Below are 20060 nucleotides of genomic sequence, written 5' to 3'. Positions count from 1 at the left end.
ACTCGCGCGTCCAGCATGAGACTTGACGTCCTGCATCGCACGCTATCTTGCGTGCTTTGAAATCAACTCCCACGCGGGGCAGCTATCTGATCACATCCCCTCGCACGAATCAGGCACACGACGATGTCCTCGTTCGACATCTGATTCGTTTCTAGCAAATCGGCATGAATTTCGTCCACATCTTCTCGTCGGCTCTTGGCACGCGGGTGTATCGGCCTTCGGTCCATCCGATGACACCGTCACGCCCGAACATCTTCCATTCCTTCCCCCCCTCCCTCTTCCTCTTCCTCCTTATACAGAGTGAATCACGATCCAATCACACAAAGCTGATGCATCGTCTCGTTGTGATTGAGCCACCCCGCACAAGCGATAACCATGCATGCCAAGAGAGCGTGGTACCATGCAGGTACAACCTAACCCAGGTTCATGGCTCGCAGGTTCATGGCTGACAACCCTCGACCCTGTCCCCGTGCGTCCGCGATATCAGACATCTCAGCATCATCTCACACACTTGACGCTGTTCGTCTTAACATCCTATTACCGCCAACTAGAATTTAGGTAGCTTGCCCAAGCTCTGATCGTGCAGATAGTCCCCGATAGCCGTCAGATCGTCCCCTTTCGCCTTCTTGAGATAGTGTCTCAACGTTCTTTCATCTGCATCCGGCAAGATATCTCCTAGCTTGACCAGCGCTGTGAGGAATGCCTCGTCATCCGGGGTGTCCGTATTGCTTCCGCGTCGTATGCGATCCCTTACCGAGCCGTACGACAGCGAGGTGCGCACCCGGGGCGAATCGTGTGCCGAATTGCTCGATGGTGTGCTGGACAGATCGCTTGTTCGTCTCGGCGCCAGGAACTCCGGTGAAGAATAGCCGTCGCGAGGGGATCTCGGGGGTGGATTGGGCGATGGACCGCTGAACGACCCACCCGAGCCTAGACGCGAGACGAAGGTAGGTCCTGTCCCAAAGCCGCCTGCTATCGGCGTAATCGGCGTGATCGGCGTAATTGGGGTGGATGAGGAGGAGTTGGTTCGGTTCATATCATGTGGACTTCGTGCGCCTGGTGCTCGTGGACCGAGTGGGGCTCGAAGACCTCCAGTTGTAGTCGCAGAAGCAAGTGGTGTGCTGCCCGGCGAAACACGTCGCTCCTGTACCGTATCCAGTCTCCCAGCTGCTCCCGCCAGCGGGTTAGGGACCACCTCTCCCAATCCTAACCCGCTCAACCGTCGTCCTCTCGCCGGACTCTCCGGTCTCGACTGGGTCGTCTCATAGCTATCCGCCGTGAAGCCCGCCGACGACCCACTGTTCCTCGACACCAACCCGGGCGCCACAACCGCCCCGGCTCCGGGCGAAGACGTCCGTCGATTGTTCGCCAAGTACGCCCGCGATCCACCCACCGCCGACGCAAGCGACGAGTACGACGTCGACGCCACCATCCCCGTCGCACCCGGGGCGGCTACCGGAGCGCGTTTGGAATTCTTCCGCCCCAGGTTGCTAAAGAACCGATTCCCCGCGCTGCGCGCCACCGTGCCGGGCAGGGAATCCTGCGACGTGGTCCCCAGCGCCGATGTGAAGGACTGCGATCGTGGGGGAGGGGGCGGCTGCATCTGCTGCTGCGCCACGCCCGGGTAGGGAAGGTGGACAGGCGGACGAACGGGCGATTCTTCCATGGTCGGGAGGACTGAGACGATCTCTTTGGCCTTCGCGCCGTCACCCCGCATGGGGAAGGTCATATCGGATCGGATGGAGTCGGCGTACGAACCTTCGTTGCGGACGTGCGAGCGGATGGTGCCGGACGCGAGCCAGTCATCGGTCGGCTTACCACGATTGGCCTGACGCGCCGCCGGTCGTTGCACCACCTCCATCCACAGATGAAGACCTGTTTCGAGATGAAGCAGCTCGTTGGTGTACTGCGCATAGGTGCGTGCTCGTTCCCAGGACGACAGGCGTCGTTTGTCAACAGTGATGGCTTTGCTGGCAAAGGCTTTCGGCATAGGCACCGTTTTGCCATAAATGTCAATATGATCCGGCACCGAAGGCTGGATCACGCGCTGCTGGACCGGAGAGGCGAGCGGTGTTGGCACCAGCGACTGCTTCGACACGCTCGGCGGGAAGACGTGGGACCTTGGCGTCTGAGCAGCGAACTTGTTCGGAGACGCCAACGGCGAAGACACGCCGGCGCCCGTGACGCTCGCCAAGCTGCGTGCCGAAGGCAGCGTCGGCGGCAGCTGCCGCGTCTCCTGCTGCACAGGTGCCAAGGGTGTCGCGAACTCGTCTTCCGCAGAGAGCGTATCATCGCCGAAACTGAGGTCGTTCATAGCACTGTTGACTGCGTCGGTGAGGTCGTCCATGCTGGTGGCTTGCGGGTCTGCGCCTGCGGGCAAAGTCAGCAGCTGGCTAGACGATCCGACCGGATCGTCGAACGAGAACGCACCTTCGACGCCCGAGTCGCCCGAATAGTCCGAGGGGTTAGAACGCTCCGAGATCGAGCGGTGATCCGCAGCCAAGGTGCTGTCCAGATTGGAGATACGCTTGGGATTGCGCACGGGCCGATCGCGCGATTCGATGCTGCTGCGTGGACCGGCTTCATCTGCGAGCGCGGCGGCGGCGGTCGAGGCGGCCACATCGCGGATGTGAAGGGACGCGCCCTTGCGCGGGCTCGGGGTGTCCGCGGCAGATTGCGTGTTGGCATTGGCGGTTGCTGGTGGGGAGGATGTCGTCTCGGTCTGCTGCTTGCGCAGTCTGGCTCGCTCTCGCGCTTCCTTGAGCGTTCTCGGTCGAGCTTCGTCGGCCTCGGCGAGCAGCTCGCTCTCGAGCCTCTTTTGCTCGGCCAGGCTCAGCTCGTGCGACGACCCGCTTCCTGCTTTGGCGTGGTCGGGCGACGTGCCTGCGGATGCAGCTGGGCCATTGCTTGGAGCGAGAGACGCTTGCTTGCTGGGAGGACTAGGCAGAAGAGGGCTCGGCGCGAGCTCTTGCGACAACTGCGTTCTCCTCGATCCGTGGCCTTGAGAGAGGTCAGGTCCGGGCTCGGCAAGTCGTCGAATTTGGGAGCCTCCGTCCAAACTATATTGGCCAGAACCCGAACGCGAGGCGGCGTGCCGCATCGAGGGTGAATCTGTACGAGCAGCAGGCTCGGCATTGAGCGAGCTTGGAGAGCCATTCGAGCCTTCGCGTAGCACGCTGCTGGTGCGCATGGGGACGGGAGGCGAAGGCAGCGCATTGGAATAGATGTCTTCTCCAGAACGATGGAGTCGATGGCCCGGCGATTGGATTGTGCGGTCTGCAGAAGCAGAACGGTCGAACGAGTCTTGACCGAAAGCGCCGGGCATCTCTTCGTCTCCGTAGTCCGAGCCATCGCTGTCGTCCTGCGCCGTACCCGCTCCGGTGGTGGGTGCGGGCCGCGAATCCGACGAGGCTCCTTCCGAGGCATGGGCTTCAAGCGCAGGCTGAATGCTGCGAATTGCGTCCGCATCAAATCCAGCCATGGACGCACGTTTGCTTTGTGGTGGATGCCCGGTCGAAGAGGCTGACGCCTCACTCCAGATGGAAGCATTGCTGACGCTCGCTGGGATTGAATGGCTAGCGGTGAGCGCTGCCAGGTCGCGGTCTGGAGTCTGGAATCCTCGTGTCGTTGCTGGAAGTGGCAGAGCCCGGTCCATATCGTGCATCATGGATGACGGACCTGATGCAGCAGAAAACCCTGCAGCGGCCAGATGAGGCGCGTCCATCGATCCCGGAAAGGAGCCAGGTGAGCGAGCGTAGAGGTCTAGAAGACTACCATTCGATACGACAGAGCTTCCGGCAGCCGAGAGGTTCGAGGTGGCGTAGGCAGCTGGCGAGAGGCTGTTCGCTGTGTTTGCTCGGCTCCTTGCAGCAGCCTCTGCTGCTGGTGATGATGTATCGAGAGGATTCGACATGGTCGCGTTTCGAGGATGGGATTGCGGGTGCTGCTGAGTCGATCAGAGCATGAAGGATTCAGGTAAAGTCATTGCCGTCAATCCTGTCCACGTATGACGCTTTTCGCTAGGTTTGAGATGGCGGCGACCGTGAGAGTAGAAGACGAGACAGATGGGATGGAGGAGGGGATGATGGTGTTGTCTTGATCGTCTGGACTGTGCATGCGTGTTGACCGGCGGGGAATTTATGCGTTGAATTGAAAATGTTGTACGTACGCGAGGCTCGAAAATGAACCCTTTTTTGGAGGACGTGAAAGTAAACCTAAAAGGGTCCTTCTAGCTACTGCACCTTGATCGCCGCACATACCATCCCAGCTCGAGCACTGCCATCCCGCGGTGAAGACGGAAATATGGGCGAGGACATCAACGACAAGCAAGCTGCGCACGACTGGCAATCAAAGAAGACGCAGTACAGGAATCTGGACGGTGAGCTTGAACGCAATAATCGGTCTAGCTGAACCTCCATTGCTGATCTTTCCGTGTGCTTCTTTTTCGACCCTCTAGTGCTCATACAGGCGGGAGAGTTTACGCTTGCCCGTCTGCCACCGGCGTCGTCTATACCTACCTGCGTATTGAATCTCCTATCTGAGCCTCTGAAGCCAGGAGGAGAGCCATTCTTCTGCACAGTCTCGAGGACACACGAGGAACTCAGCATTCTGGTCTCGACATCGACAGGGCTCGCAGTGAAGGAGCTCGAGAAGGCTGTGGGTCCGTCAGAAGGTGGTCACGGTCTCGACGGTCCATGGAAAGCCTTTCGCATCCGAGGACCGATGGAGTTCCACCTCGTCGGCGTGCTTCTCGAGTTCAGCAGATGCCTTGCGCAACGTGCCATCTCCATCTTTGCCATCTCGACATGGGACACCGACTACATCTGCGTCAAGGAGGACAACTTTGCAAATGCATGCCAAGCTCTCAAGGACGATGGTTGGAACGTACTTGATAAGACTGACTGAATGATATGTAAAGGTCAAGCCAAGAGAGCTCGTCTGTATACTAGGTCTGTGTGTGGTTTGGTACAAATACACGCTTTTCGTGTAAAGCTACTTCTTTCGATCGTGGATGGTGTAGTTGCCATACTCCTTCTTAGGGTCATACACCTCCCATCGGCTATATGGCCACACATGCTTGTTGCGATTATAGAACGACCTCTCGACCACTTTGCCAGCATGCGACTCGTCCTTCTCTACGCTAGCGTCTGCCACCAACCGAATGTCGTCGTGTACATCAAAGTTGAACAACGGACCCGACTTGCCTCTGGCCTTGTTGACGATAAAGTCGTAGAAGCTGTAGTGGTGCGGGATGATGAGATCCTCCTTGATGTACATCATGCTGTCCACCGACACACCGCGGAGCTCGGACACTTGCTGTCGACACCGCTCGAGAAAGTGCGCGATGGTGTCGCCTTTCTTGCAGAGAACCGTCTTTCGATGCCCGGTGCCGTCCCAGTAGGAGTAGGTGATCTCGACGTCCTCCTTCTTCATCTCTTCTTGCTTCCGTAGCCATTCTTGCCGCAACTCTTCGCGCATGCGCCGCTCCGCCTCTTCTCTGTCGCGGTCGGGAAGGAAGGATGTGTCGACGTTGGGGTTCTTGAGGCTTGTCTTCTTGGTCGTGGGGAGTGGGCCGCTGTCCAGATCGTCAAGGCTGTCCTCGTTGACAGCGTCACCCGATCCCCTCTTGCGCTTGCCATTTGCCTCTGTCTTCAGTTTCGAAGGTCCGGCACCGCCATCCTCCTCCTCGTCGTCGTCATATGCAAAGGACAGCTTCGCACGCTCCTTCTTGACCTTCTTGTTCTTCTTGGCGCTCTTCTCGTCCGCCTTGAGCTCGTTCGTCCGCGCCGCTTCTCGCTTCTTCTCCTCTTCCAGCTCCGAACGGAGCTTCTGGAAGTCTTCCAGATGCACGAGACCGACGGTCGACTTCTTGAGTGCGTCCTCCATCGAGTCGTTCTTGCCAACGAAGCGATCCGCCCCCGTGTGGTTGCGTTCCGACTCCTTGGCGAGGTCGGCCTTCTGTCGCTCAAAGTCTTCCATCATCTTGGTACGCGCCTTCTCGTGCTTGCCTTGCCGGCGAAGCTCCGAATGTGATTGCGACATCTCGACCAATCTCGCCACGACGACGGGTTTGGCGGTGAAGGAGTATGCTGCAGGTGTGCCGCAAAGACGGGTTTGACAGGCTTCCAAAGTGGAGAAACAGAGGCTCAAGGTGCGGAAGTCGGAGAGACACGTCAGGAAAAATGGTCTATGTTAAGCCGTTTTACATCGGCATGCTAGGAGATCTCGACCTTGCGACGACACAGCCAGACAGCGGGCTCTTCTACGGTGACGACGGGCAATCCAAGGCGCATGACAGAGTCCAGGTTGCCGTGACCTCGAAGAGCTGATGCGATGGCCTTCGGCAGGCCAAGCAAGTCGGTCTTGATCTGCGAGGCAGACTTGCGACGCAGACCGCTGAACGACGATATTGGAGGCGCGATCGGTTCGAACGGCTGCCGCGATGCTGCCAGCACGTCGCCCGATTGGGTCCGCAAGACACGGCAGTCTGGCGCTTCAGTGACGAGGTGCGTGTATGTGGACCAAGCTCGTGCTGCCTCCGGACCGGATCGAGGAAGATCTTCGGTCTTGTCGTACACCCAGCACTGTTTGGACTCGCATGACGCTGGCAAGACCCCGGCGAAGGGGTCGAGCCGAGTTCCGTTGGCTCGTGTGCGGTCCAGATGTGTCGACTGGAACAAAGTGACGCCAGTCATGGCCGGCAGCACGTCAACGTGAATGATGACTCGACCGCTACTGACATGATCGCGACCAGACTCGATGTGTTCGTGCAGCGCTTTGAGCGCTTCCCCACCGGGATAGTTGATGGCACTCAAGTAGCCGGTGAACCAGCTCAGAGCCACTTGCAGGAATATGAGCGCTGCAACGATGGCCTTTCCGGAGATCGAGCGTACGAGCGTGCTAGCGCCGATGGCTGCGACGACGTTGAGGGCGGGCAAGATGTAGAAGGCGAAGCGCCACTCCTTGTGCCCGAGCATGCTGAGGATACCAACGTGCGTGGCGGCTGTCAGCAACAAGAACCGCGCTCTTGATTCTATCGCTGTACCGGAACCTCGTCGAAGGAGCTGGGCCGCTCCGAGAATGGCAAGTGGACTGGTGAAAGCCAGTAGCTTGGGGATGAGAGAAGTGATGTACGCATGCCAAGGTGAGACTCCCCACTCGCTACTTTTGCCTTCGACCACGTTGAACAGTATGGCATGTAGCTCCGGCCACAGTGGGTACGACTTTTTGCTGGTCACGATTCCTTGCAAAGAAGCAGCATATGCAACGAGGACGTTTCGAGCTTCCGACTGCGAGAGATCTTGCCAAAAGTAGGTGTCCACCACTGTCGTAAGCAGGACGCTGAATGTGGACGCAAGAAGGCCGGTCTTGACGCCGTTCCGGAAAGCGATTTGGCCTGTCGCCAAGAGGTACAGTCCCACGGGAATGAGCGTTGCCACGATCTCGAGTCGAAGAACAACGGCGCTGAAGGTCAAGAGCCAAAGCGCTGCTCGGGCATCTGCTGAGGCGCGATCCGTCTTTTTGTTTACACTGCCGATGTTGCGGCATACAAGTGCCATTGCAACGACGACGAAAGGTAGCGCAATCGAGTTCGGGATGGTACGACTTGCCCAGAATGCATAGTGGAACTGGACTGCCGTGATCAGCAAGAAGAGTCCTGCCTGCGACGGTCCATTCGCCTGCCTTCTTGCCTTTGACGTGACGAAGTCAAAGCATTTCTGGCAGAAGAAAGCGATAGAGATCGTGTTTGCTGCCGCGAGACAAAGCCGAACAACTACCTGGGCATCAGCTGAGGTCTCGACTGCTCCGACTTGACGTGAAAGCAGAAGGAAGGGGTGGGAAAGAGCCGACAACAGAAGCGGCCCGACGAAGGAGCGTGGCACGGCTCCAGGAAAGACTCGATGGTCGTATAGAGCCAGAGCGCCGGGGCTGATGCCGTAGGTGAGGATGTCGTGCACCGCTTGTATTGTGAAACTCTCCTCGACTTTGGTGTAAGGGCAAGAGATGGTCCGCCAAGAGACTAGGACAAGCAGGCAAGGGAGCCCGACCAGCCAGACGAGGCCGTTGAGCCCGTCCATGTTGCAAAGCGAGAGAGCCGCGCAGCCGTCGCTGTCTTCATTCGCAAACCTTGAGCAACATGGCTCAGCCTGGACCGCGATGATTGAGGCGAAAGCAAGCAGCAAGCAAAGCTGCTTGACAGGTGGAAAGTCAAGTTCTTCCAAACCCTGAAATTGAGCGCGGGCCATGCTCTCAGACGTGGCAAGCTCAGGGCGTTATAGAAATTTGTGGTGTTGGACTCCACATCTCCTACCACCATCACCTCCCCTTCATCGCACAAGCTGCGGCGTCGTGGCCAAGCTTGGAAGCATCGTGCATGCAATGGCGGCGACAAGAAAGGCCCGCGTGCCTCCTTCGACCGACTTGACTGCCGACTTTCAACAGCTGCTCACACAAAGGCGGCAAGAGTATCCGCCTTCCTCGTCATCGGCGTCGGGCTCTCGACCGCTCAGACGCAAGGATCCACCAGAGAATGTCGTCAAGGCCCACAAGCAGTGGCTGAATCAAGCCTACATCATTCGAAAACACATCATCTCGCTGCTTGGCTTTCTGCACTCGATACGGAGAAAATACCTGGCACTGGGCAACAAGTCGCGGGCGCACCACCTTCGAGAGGGCCAAGACGGTGTAGAGACACCTGACGACCAGGACAGCGCGGAAGGGTCCGCATTCGCAAAATGGAAGGCGTTCACGGGGCCGTTGACGGACATGCAAAGGGACGAGATCGACTTCCAGGTTAAGGTGGTGATCAAGCGGTGCCTTGAAAGCATCAAGGAGCTTGAACAGGCAGAAGAGGCCCGTAAGAAGAACGCGCCCACGACACCGACTGCGCTTTCGCCGCTCAACAGCCTTCTGGCCTTGTCAACAGCAAGAGATTCGTCGACATCGATCCTTGCCTCGTCGCTCATCTCGGCGCATCGAGCCTCGATCACGCAGTATCTCTCGATGCTCCTTTCAAAAGCATCATCCTTACAGAGCGATATGCAGGAAGCTCGACTCAGGGTGCAGCGAGAAAAGACAAAATCGCTGGCCAACTCGAGGATGCAATTGCAGCAACAGGCCGGCGGTAGCTCGTCTGCAGCAGGCTCAACAGGCACAGCAAGCGCTCCCACCGTGATCCGAGGCAGCGTGGGCGGCTCGTTCAATCCCGAACTCGACTCGGAATTGGGCCTGGTAGGCAAAGACATCAGCGCGCAGCTCTCAGCCTCGCAGATCGAGATGTTCGAAACCGAATCGTCGGAGCTGATCAAATCGCTGGAATCCGACCTGGCCGCGATCAAGAAAGCCGAGTCGAGGCTGTACGAGATCAGCGAGCTGCAGACGCAGGTGGTGCAGCAGCTCGAACAGCAGGGCGAGATCACGGATCTGCTGCTGGACGAAGCAATTGGAGTCGGGACCGAGGTGGGTCGTGGAAACGAAGAACTGCGGAAAGCGAGACAACGCAGTCGAGAGGCGGACAAGTTTTTGTCCATCTTTCTGGTGGGGAGTGGGCTGGCGCTGCTGTTCTTGCATTGGATGGACTGAGATGCGTCCGTTCAATCTCAACTTATTTTGGATCGATTGCATGTGCTGATGAGTGCTGCTGTTTCGGGATAAGATTGCAATCAGAGGCCAAGCTGCTCCTTTACAGAATCGCGAATGATCTTCTCGTACCCCTCCCGGTCGTCTCTGTACACTTTCTGTGAGAGGCATGATTCGAGGCAGAAAGGGGGTCAGTACTACTGATGTTTCGCGACGGTACAGCTTGAAAGTGACACTTACGCAAGCATCGATGTTGGCACCGCTCTCGACATTTGGCTCTGCGAGCATGCTGAGCACCGAGAGCAAGATCTTTTCGATCGACTGGACGGGCGACCATCGCTCCGAGGAGGACTCGTACATATTTGGGTCGTCACCGGGAGCATGCAGGATCGAGATGCATACAAGACCGTCGGCGTAGACGTTTGGGTGGAAGATGGGTGGGTCGAATCGCATGGTTGGTGGTTCGAGCGGGTAGGAGGCAGGGAAGCTGAGACGTGCAGAGAAGACACCACCTTCAAAGGGGGTGCCGTCAGGACCTGGAACGAGCGCCTCCCATTCGAGATAGTTACCTTCCGAGATGGGGCCGACGGCCGGGAAGAGCGAGTTGGGATCGGTGGACAGCTGCTTGTATTCGATGGTGAGACGCTTGATGGCCGCGCTCGAGGATGCTCTGCTGTTGAACATGATGGATGAGGGTGATAGCAGAAAGCGATTGACGCGTGTGATTGCAGTGCCAGGATCCGGCTACGACGAGGACGGTCGAAATGTTCCTGCTGGTGATGAAGGGGGAGGATACAGACGACTCCGAGTGCAAGCAGTCAAGTGAAAAGATAGCTTGGGTATGGTGGTGTGGGATCGTGTGCCTGACTGCAACACTCGCTTGTAATGCAGTGTGTGCAAGCCCAAAGTGACTTTTGGTTTGTGTTGTTCTCCCTGTGTCACTCAACATGGTCACGTGAACAGGACACACATTTTTCGGAAAGAGAGAGCTGCGGTGTAACACAATGGCATAATGCGAAAGGCGGGCTGTCTGTGATGCATGAGGGCAAGCCTCTTCTTAGCGTTGTGCAGCAGACCCGCAGAATGGCATTCATGCAAGACCGAGGACCATGAGGTCACCACATCCCGCTTTCCGTCGGCCGCCAATGTCATTGCCTCCATTCTTTGTCGTTGTCTATATGAGACTGTCCAAGACTTCAGGCTTCGTTACAAAGCAAGGCCAATGTGATAGGACCGGGTTCAGCCCCGCACTATCCAGTGAGGCTGAATCGAGGGGGAGTCGACGTCGCCAACACTCTGGCTTCGCCATCTCATTCTTGGCTGTCATCACAATCAGAGCAGCCGGCTGCGATCTTGACTCAAGGCACACACCTTCAGTCAAAGTGTCACAAGTCACAAGGTCGTCCTCGCTTGCAAGCTTGGACAATGCAGCTCATCCTTGCACCATGTGTTGTTTTTCCAATTTATTTAATTATTTATGGAAAATGCAGCTCTAAAGGGCCAACCAACGGGCGAGGCCACGCTGCCTTGTTGGCTGAAATCAGACTCAGACGGCGCATGGACCAGAAAGAAAGAAAAACGAGACCCTTTCGCCGCCGTAACCTGCAAAGTAGCCTCTTACTCAGTGGTCTGGACATCGTCAACCCTTCCTACCTTCTCCACCTTCTGCCCACCACCATCGCTTCGTCCGCTCGACATCCGGCAGCGACAAGCTAGGTGCCGCCTATCCTCGCGCTTCGTCGGCGGCTACTCGGTCACAACGCTCGTCGCGCTCCTCATCTACTCTCGCTTCTCGTTACCCTCGAGCCTCCTCTCTTCATCATCTCTACAGTCTAGCCGACCTCCCTTGCAGCTTCACGAGCTGCCATCATCCCGATCTAGGGTCTATCTTGGCCGCTTCATCCATACGCAGTTTACATCGTCGTCATTCGAGCTACTTGGAGCAGCACGACGCTGCGATCGCCTTGACCCTGCAAAGGCAAACACGGTTCTCTCCAGCGACGCTGCGCACTCAGACACGCCAACCAAGTCTTGAAGACCGTCTCTCTACTCGAGCTGTATCGACGATTACTCGCAGACAACATCCTTGTTGGCGTCGAATCCCCGCTGGCTCCTATGCATGGAGAACAACCTCGCGACTCTCCCGGTCGATCCTCGTACCTGCTATCCCGTCCCTTCATCACACACCATGCCCTAACAACGCTTCGACTTTAGCTCTCGTCGGCTTCACTACTTCACCCCCTCTCCTAGTCGACAAGGGCGTATGCCTCAACCGTCCCTTCAGTACTAACATCTCTTTCTACTTACCTGGCCAAGCCTCTAGCGGTTTTCGAATGTTTGGCAACTCAGATCCTCCACCATCTTTGCACACTTTCCCGAAAACCTAGCGCACGTATCATCCTGATATGCCGAACCAGCTCGCATCCAGCGACGCTCCTAGCTGGCGCAGGCCCAACCTGACCACCTCGGCCCCCCAGCCAATGCCAGCTCCTGCTCATCGAGATCAACACGCACAACGCAGGCCGAATGACAAGCCTCACCACAACTGGAGAGCCAACGCTCATCCTGTCGCCAGCTCTTCCAGGCAGCCCCCTCCTTCACATGCACAGCCTCTCGCCATCGCAACCCCTCACAACAGGCCAGCCCGGGCCACCGAGTCAAACGACAACGCCTTGGAAGTCAAGCCGTCCCTCCTATCGTCCAGCTTCAAACGCGAACAAGCGACAGGACTCAGCGCTGATTGGGTTCCGGGACATCACCCTCATCCTGACCCTCACTCGGCACATGCGATCAAGCCTAGCGGCATTGGCAATGGCATCATTGGCAGAGCGCCCGAGTTCGGCACCTCTCCCACGAATCTGAAGGCGCCAGCCGCACCAGCCGCTCGTCATCACTGGCCCTTGTCATCTTCGCTTGAAAAGACTCAACAGCTTGGACCGGCGACGAGTCTGCATCCCTTGCGCATCGAGCCTACCGAGCGCTCGCGCTTCTTTCCCTCTGCATCGACGCCGCTCAAATCCAATCAGCATGGCCAGCTCCCTCTGCGAAACCACCACACGCAGCTCGATAAAGACGGAGATGACAACTGGATGTTGACTCCGACCAGCTCCCTGCCCAGTATACCCAGCACGCCAAATCGAGTGCGTGAAACCAGCACTGATCGACTGCTTGCTGGAGACAAGCCAACCGAGGTTCCACTCAATGTCAATGGACGGCCAACGCCCTCGATCCGTGGGCCTGTCGAACACCTCCAAGCTTCCCTTCATTCCACGCTCCGCACACCCAGCCCTGGCTTCGGCTCAGCTCGTCAGGACGCCAGCTCCACCGGCACATCTCTATTCAATCGCGGTCTGAGCGTGAACGTGCAGGCTTCGCCAAAGCGGTCTCCTCTCGGGGCGTCCACTCATTCGCAACGCCAGCAAGCCGGTACCATCACAGGCAATTCCGTGTTGCTCAGTCCCGTCTCTTCTCCAAGGCTGGCCCATCGAACCTTGTCACCCATGACGAGGCACCCTCCAGCAATTCCTGAGGCGCATGCCAATGGAGACAGAGTGGTGAACAGCATTGCATCCATGCTCAGTGGCGCCTCGCCGCAACCTCGTCCCGGCTCGGTATCACGTCGTGAATCATTCAATTCGGTGACCTCGGCTGGTGCTGCGCACACCATGTCGCATTCCCGAAGAAGCTCCGCCGTGCTCTCGCCCAACTCTCCAGCGCTGTCGACTCGCATCGGCGTATATCGACCACCTCATTTGAGGAATCGCGACAGCATTTCCGGGCTGAAGCCAAGTGTCGCCCATTATGATCGAGTTCGTACTCCAAGTCTTCGTGGCCTTTCTCGATCCAGAGAGTCCTCTGTCTCTCTGAGTCGGCCCACCAGCCGGCCGCCTTCGACGGTTCCCTTCTATCACAACGAGAGCATCCCTGAAGATGGCCAAGCGGACGATCCCGTGCGAACGCCCCTCCGAGGTCGGCAGAGCAGCATGTCCATTCATCTGCCTGACTTGATTGCCGATCAGCAGCTACGCAATGCCGCCGCCGCCGCAGCAGCAGCGACAGGGCCGGACAGCGGTCAAACCGAGCCGTTTGCAGCTAATACGACACATCTCTTGGAGCAGCCTCTGGACAGCGCTTCGCTCCTCGCCAAGCTGAGAGCTCAGCTGGTCCGAAGGGAGGCTGCGGCCTCGGATGTCGCAGCCTCGGACTTCGACCGTAACTCGATTGCGGCGGACGACATCAACGAACAGGACTTCTTTGACCTGACTGAGATGATGGAGTACGGCGCATCCGAGGGTCATCTGCTGAGCCGACATGCCAGCACTTTCGTCATGGAGGGCCGTCCGCCCGGCGATGTCTTCGAGATTGGCGACCTGTTGGGACCTGGCCTCGAGCATGACGGTCACGTCATTCAGATTGCCGAGACCACTCTCGGCTTCGTGGACCAGAACGCAGATCTCACGGGTAGCAAGCTTGAAGTGGTCCGCAAGCTCGGCGAAGGAAGCTACGCCGCCGTCTATCTCGTCAAGGAGGTCAGCGCTGAAGAAGCCGCGTCCCATGTCTCCAACAGGAGCATCTCCGTATCTCCGTCTGCCTCGCGGTCCGACCTTCCCGACAAAACAAGCAAAGAGACCAACGACGATGCGGATCTCACGATGGTCGCCTCTTCCGAGGACCTCCTCAGTAGCACCCTCAAGGCAGACGGCACTGGTAAGGGCGAAGGGTTCCACAATTCGCCCGCCCTCGAGGAAAGGAGACGCAAGGATCTTAAGGTCAACACGAGCTTGCGTCCTGGCAAGGAATTTGCGCTCAAATGCCTGTGCAAGCGCGATTTGCCCGAAGACATGCTCGAGGTGCAACGACTCGAGGCGACGATCCACCAGTCAATTCCCTCCCATCCCAATATCGTGACGCTCTATCGAACCTACGAGACTCCGGATTGGCTCTTCTTGGTCCTCGAGTACTGTCCCGGCCAAGATCTGTATTACTGGCTTGAACAGGCGCAAGATACTGGAAGACCCAAGCTCGACGACGAGGAAACACCAGAAAGGACGTTCATTGGTCAAGACAACGCCGACACGAAGCCGGATGGCGATTCGAAGGCATTCGAAGATGACAACTATGAGGTCTTAGGCTCGTCGCTAGATGCTACACCGCCGTCTCCGTCCATCCTCGCCTCAACCTCTGGGCGTGGCCTGCTTTCGAAGCGACGCATCCGGCTGATCGCCAGAATGTTTAGGCAGATCTGCGACGCTGTCCAATTCTGCCACGATCGAGGTGTCAGCCATCGCGATCTGAAACCCGAAAACTTCATTGTCGAGGATCGGCGCACCGTCGAGGAAATGCAATCCGCGTGTCCTGATACCAGCATCAGCACACTGGTCGACAGCACCCGCGATGGCGACGAATCGCAAGTGATCGTCAAAATGACCGACTTTGGTCTGGCGACGGCCGACGATCGTTGCGACGACTTTGATTGCGGTAGCAAGCCTTACATGGCGTTCGAATGCGCCAACAACGTCTCATCGTCTTACGACCCCAAGCAAGCCGACATCTGGTCCTTGGGCGTGGTGCTGCTCAATCTGCTCTTCCATCGCAGCCCTTTCACCGAGCCATCGATGAATTGTGCCTCGTTCGCGGCGTACTGCGAAGACCCCGTTCGTTTCCTTATGGAATCGTTCGACGGTCTCACTGAGACGGTGGCACGCTACCTATCCGAGAACGTGTTCTGTTCGGTCACTGACAGTGACGATGTCGCGCAGAAGAGGATCTCTGCTGGGGAATTCTCTCGCTGGGCCTGCGGTCTGGTGGACCACATGGGCCTCTCCGGGTCAGGTCCAGGGCGCATGTCGCGAGGAGCCTCGGTCTATGCCACGATCCCGCTGATGCATTCGCGCACTGGGTCCATGTCGACCTTGCCATCCATGCTCAGCTCGCCAAGACCTCGCGCTCGGTCACTGGCGCGAGACGCTGACCAGATCCTCGCCCTCGACGCGACTGCCGATGGCACCTTTCGCGCTGCATTCATGGACGCTGCTGCTGAGCGGCGCCGAAGTCTATCGCCCTGTCCGGACCTGTTCACCCCTGACGTGCTGCCTTCGCCGACGTTCACGCCTCTGCCCCATCCGTCAGAGCGAAACCCATTCGACTTGCATTATGCGACTATCGAGGAAGCCGTCGGGGGAACAGCAAACGCTGATCGACACGAGCAGGACATTCAGGCGGACGGATCGGCGCCCAACGTAGTGCATTCGCCGAAAGGCATGCCGAATGGAACTATCGTCCATTCCAATGGCATCGCGTCGGGCCCTCGAACAAAGGCCAACGAGGCTGGCATCAACGGAGATGCAGCTTTCGATAGCACAAGCGTGGTAGCGAACGGTGGGGTCGACGCTGAACAATCAACGAGGCCGGGCGATGCGAACGTCGAAACCCAGCCTGAAGCCGATGTTCAGCTCGCTGGAGCGGACGGTGACGGCATTGCAAACGGCGAGACAGAGCCGGTCGACACAGCAGACGGGGATGCGAAGGAGGGAGCGGAGGACGGCGACCAGGCCGAGAGTATCACGACCTCGAATCACTCCAAACGCAGAAAGCGAGGAGCGCGCAAAGGACGCACGCTTGCCAAGCAGCTGAAGCGATCTCAATCGATCGATGCCTTAGCGGACGTGGACGCCAACGATCCAGCCGCAAAAGCGCGGGAACGCGAGCGCACCATCCGAGAGCTGGCGCAGGCTTCCGAGAGTCTGGCTCGACAGATGAGCAAGATGACCAAGCCGAGCGATGTGGTGGATGGTCTCAGTCCGCCTCAGATCACCTTGTCCAGGCCAACGGCCGAGGCTGCGGCGCGCTACAGCTTGCAAGGCCTGGCTCAGGTGGATGCCGAGCTTCCACAAATGGCTTCATCGACAGGCCTGCCCGCGGCACGAAGCACCAGGACGACTGACGATGTTGCTGGTGCCGCCTCAACTCCAGCCGCCAATTGGGACTCTGCAGCAGCCCGACGGGACAGGATGAGCGAGCAGCGCAAGACTGGCGGCACTCTCCTTGCCGATGCGGATCGGAGCCGTGTCATGTCGTGGCGCGATCGGAACCAATCCGCTGCCACCCTGTCGTCGCTCACATCGTCCGTCACGTCGGTTTCGAGCCACAGCTCACTCACGTCGGCGACTTCCAGCATCTACTCGACCGCGTCTGCGCCTGCAGCTCTGACGCGCAAGGACTTTTCGGCGCGCAACCGAACACGCGGGAGTGGATTTGGTCTGGACACGATCTCGGAGCGCGAGAAGGCGGCGCCCACCAAGAAGGAAGTCGACGCCAAGTATCTCGCTGGCATCTTTGGAGGCGGTGATGGTTCGTCACGAGACAAGACGCGTAAAGAAGCTCCTGCCAATCGCTCTGGCGATGCGCCGAGGGCGATTCCGAGCCTCAGTGCTATCGAGGCTGCAGATGCCTCGGTGTCTGCGCCGACAAAGGTAGAGAAGAGCGACAAGGCAAGCAAGCTCTTTGGTCTTCTCTCGGATGGGAGCGGCAGCAAGGTTAGCAATGCGGCAACGTCGACGGAGATGGAGGTACAGGCAGCAGAGCCATCACCGCGTCTCCCTGCCGAGACTGTCGCTGTCCATGGCGCAGGTCAGCGCAGCGTCAGCGTCGGCAGCACCGGTTCGACTACGAGCAATCCTGGCGTTGCCGCTTCGTTTGTCTCTCGATTCCGCCGACCCGCTTCGTCGTCGTCGTCATCGGCAGCTAACAAGGCCGCTTCGATTTCGGAGACAGATGGTGCTGCAGCCGGATCAACCGCTGGCAGATTCCTGGGCGCAAGCCTGGGGATGCGACGTGACGCGTCGACCAGCACGAGCAGCCTTCATCGGGTCAAGGAGGATGGCATCGATTCAGCACCCGCCGTCGCATCCACCACCAGCAACGGCAGCGGCGGCAACAAGAACACACCCACAGACGACGCTGTCCCTGTCGATGCCGCAGCGGCTGCCAAGGCGCCCAAGAAACGTGGCATGGGCAAGTTCCTGCTCGGCGTTCGTGACAGTATCAAGAACTTCTGATGCCCGCGGTATCACTCTACATCATTATATCTTTTTAGCAATTCTAGTAGTTCAATGTACTTGTGTCTCAGACTCTTCGTTGCGGGCAAAGCAAGTGCTTCTTTCATCTGAGGTTTCAAACGGCTTTCCTTGAGAAGGCGATGCTTGAGCTCTTGATTTGACCTCGTGGGTGGTGACGCAGCTTATCAAGCGTAAAAAGAGGAAGCGTGGGAAGCTGGGGCAGCCGAGCACTGACGTGAATCTGCATGACGGCAACCACCTTGTTTTGCCATGTGGTTCAGCAATTGGATGCCGGCAATTGCCCTCTAGTGCCGGGGGGTGGCTCACATATCCCCTCTCGCCAGGTACGCGATGTGGGCCAAGGAGTGGATTCGGACGAGGATCTCCGACCTTGCTGCTCGCACAAGATGCCGAGTTGGCTGAGAAGGCACGGCATCTAAGCGTAAGGGTCTATGTGAGCTTCTATGCCGGCGAATTTCTTTGCTGACGTGGTAGCGCGCACGTCACCTTCCGCTGCGGGCTCGAAACGCAACCCACAAAGCTCTGTCGACACGCAACCCAATGCGCAGAATGAGGAAGGTTCCGTGGACGTCGCTCGACCCAGCTTCAACTCCAACTTCGGCATGGTCCCACTCCAAACGGGGTATGTCGGACTCTGTCGGACGGGCATCGCCGCGGAGGGGGAGGACATCGGGAAGATCGCTTTGCCGGCTATCGACCCCGGCATTACTGCGCACGGAAAATTTCTCATCAGGTACAGAGCCATAACGGAAACATCAAACCGTCTGTTACAAACTCCGTCCGTGAGCAGGGTCTCGTTTGTACCACACTCTTAGGCCCGGCAGCCAGGGTCGCACAGAGGGATGATCTTCCGCCGATTGTTGCTGTTCCAAACGCCGTTTGCTCCCACCCAACGGACGCACTGTGTACAGATACCGGGCTAATCCCACCCAACCCAAGTCGCCGCAAGTCACCTTTGCGGTCAACCTCATCCGGCAACAGGAAAAAGAAGGTGTGAGATTTTCAACGCCACGCGGGTGGGCGGACGTAAGCATTTTCCGTGATTCGGGATGGCGTGCCGTGACGTTTTGCCGGCACGCAATTCCCGCGGGGGGCCTTTTGCCGGGGCTGCCGGCCTAGTCGCACGCTAGCTCGAGTTTGTGCGAGCTAGTCGTGACTCACAACACTTCCGCAGCACACACACACACACACCATGTTCACATCCCACCTTTCTCAACGTTCGTAGTGTAGGACAAAGGGCCCGTGGGTGGCAAGGCGGGTTCGTGTATGGGTCAGTGCGAGCGTGGGCAGAGGATGCGAAGCCTTGGCCCTGCTTGGCATGGTACCTGATCACCTTGGCGCACGTCTTGTGTATGGATGCCGTGTTGCACAAAATGCCGCGGGATGGTCAGCCCATTCCAGCCATGGTCTCGGCCGCCCTGTGCCGTGTGATGTTTTTTCGGAAAGCTATCTCCGCCCACACCTCACGGGTAAGCGCCGCCGCGTAAGATTTTTTTAGACTTTTGTGTGACGTGCAGAGAGTGCGCTTGGCAGGCTTGGCCTTTTGCTCCATGGAGACGAGGAAAGAAATGAGACTCATCTCGCATGACAGAAGCACGGAAACGCAACTCCACTTGTGACAGCCCGGCGCTCAGCCCCTCGTACCATGTCAGCCCCATTGTGTGGTTGAGTCATGGTGAAAGGTATATAGTCTAGGGAGGTCCGTCGTCGTCGTCGAGGCCATCCTCCCCACCATCAACCCTAACAAAGCTTATACATCTACAACACACAGCGCCCATCCCATACACAGAGGATCAAAGCCAGACACCCAACTCCACTCATATCACAGGACCACCATCTCCTCCAAACACGTACCTCATAAGCAAGAGCCACAATGTACAACGCCGACACGTCGCACCACGTCGTCCACATCGGAGGCGCATCGTTCGTGCCACCGATGCTGACGCACTTCCACCTCTCCTCGCCCTCCTCCGAGGCCTCGTCACCCACCTCGCCTGTCCACTCCCGCTTCTCCTCCTCCTCCTCCACCGCCTCGTCCGCAGCAGACTCGCTCGAGGAGTGGGACGCCGTCCAGGCGCACCTGGCATACGCGCGTCGCATGGCGGACCACACATCCACCATGTGGCAGAAGGAACGTCTCGCCATCGAAAAGGCCAAGCTCGACGGCACCTACACGGGCAACATGACCTCCAGGCAGAACGGCAATGCTCGCCCACCCAAAGAGGAACCAAAGGTGGAGAAGGTCGACAAGAAGGAGAAGAAGAAGTTGTCGGGTCTGTGGACATCGCTCTTCTCACCGAGCGAGACGGAGACTAGGGGCAGGAGCAGACGCCGATCGTAAACAGGAAACCGTTTTCAAGATTCACGACTCGTCAAGATCTCTATTGCTCCATCTCCCCGCGC

General features: G+C 58.1%; 8 protein-coding genes across 8 annotated transcripts; 4 read left to right on the top strand and 4 right to left on the bottom strand.

Annotated features, from left to right (window-relative positions):
• Positions 1–547: 547 nt before the first annotated feature.
• Positions 548–3913, bottom strand: PSEUBRA_000358 (uncharacterized protein; the record flags this gene model as incomplete). Its single annotated transcript, XM_059464368.1, has 1 exon — positions 548–3913. The coding sequence occupies one exon, from the start codon at positions 3911–3913 to the stop codon at positions 548–550; it is 3366 nt and encodes a 1121-aa protein (XP_059320970.1).
• A 389-nt stretch (positions 3914–4302) lies between these two features.
• PSEUBRA_000357 (GATS-like ACT domain protein) lies at positions 4303–4905 on the top strand (the record flags this gene model as incomplete). Its single annotated transcript, XM_059464367.1, has 2 exons — positions 4303–4378; positions 4457–4905. 2 exons carry the CDS (start codon positions 4303–4305, stop codon positions 4903–4905), a joined length of 525 nt encoding a protein of 174 aa, XP_059320969.1.
• Positions 4906–4992: 87 nt separating this feature from the next.
• On the bottom strand, positions 4993–6042 carry PSEUBRA_000356 (XAP5 protein; the record flags this gene model as incomplete). The annotated part of the gene is made up of 1 exon (XM_059464366.1): positions 4993–6042. One exon carries the CDS (start codon positions 6040–6042, stop codon positions 4993–4995), a length of 1050 nt encoding a protein of 349 aa, XP_059321050.1.
• A 173-nt stretch (positions 6043–6215) lies between these two features.
• Positions 6216–7559, bottom strand: PSEUBRA_000355 (GPI mannosyltransferase; the record flags this gene model as incomplete). Its single annotated transcript, XM_016435983.2, has 1 exon — positions 6216–7559. The coding sequence occupies one exon, from the start codon at positions 7557–7559 to the stop codon at positions 6216–6218; it is 1344 nt and encodes a 447-aa protein (XP_016294944.2).
• Positions 7560–8379: 820 nt separating this feature from the next.
• On the top strand, positions 8380–9582 carry PSEUBRA_000354 (SNARE-complex protein Syntaxin-18 N-terminal; the record flags this gene model as incomplete). Its single annotated transcript, XM_016435960.2, has 1 exon — positions 8380–9582. One exon carries the CDS (start codon positions 8380–8382, stop codon positions 9580–9582), a length of 1203 nt encoding a protein of 400 aa, XP_016294943.2.
• An 80-nt stretch (positions 9583–9662) lies between these two features.
• Positions 9663–10263, bottom strand: PSEUBRA_000353 (Ubiquitin-conjugating enzyme, E2; the record flags this gene model as incomplete). Its single annotated transcript, XM_016435940.1, has 2 exons — positions 9663–9737; positions 9820–10263. 2 exons carry the CDS (start codon positions 10261–10263, stop codon positions 9663–9665), a joined length of 519 nt encoding a protein of 172 aa, XP_016294942.1.
• A 1796-nt stretch (positions 10264–12059) lies between these two features.
• On the top strand, positions 12060–17636 carry PSEUBRA_000352 (Protein kinase domain protein; the record flags this gene model as incomplete). Its single annotated transcript, XM_016435956.2, has 1 exon — positions 12060–17636. One exon carries the CDS (start codon positions 12060–12062, stop codon positions 17634–17636), a length of 5577 nt encoding a protein of 1858 aa, XP_016294941.2.
• Positions 17637–19530: 1894 nt separating this feature from the next.
• On the top strand, positions 19531–19998 carry PSEUBRA_000351 (uncharacterized protein; the record flags this gene model as incomplete). The annotated part of the gene is made up of 1 exon (XM_016435950.1): positions 19531–19998. One exon carries the CDS (start codon positions 19531–19533, stop codon positions 19996–19998), a length of 468 nt encoding a protein of 155 aa, XP_016294940.1.
• Positions 19999–20060: the final 62 nt, after the last annotated feature.

Source organism: Kalmanozyma brasiliensis (genome assembly GCF_000497045.1).
Source record: "Kalmanozyma brasiliensis GHG001 unplaced genomic scaffold PSEUBRA_SCAF1, whole genome shotgun sequence".
NCBI classification, from domain to species: domain Eukaryota; kingdom Fungi; phylum Basidiomycota; class Ustilaginomycetes; order Ustilaginales; genus Kalmanozyma; species Kalmanozyma brasiliensis.
Note: the sequence above shows the minus strand (reverse complement) of the source record. Positions and strands in the feature narration are given on the sequence as shown.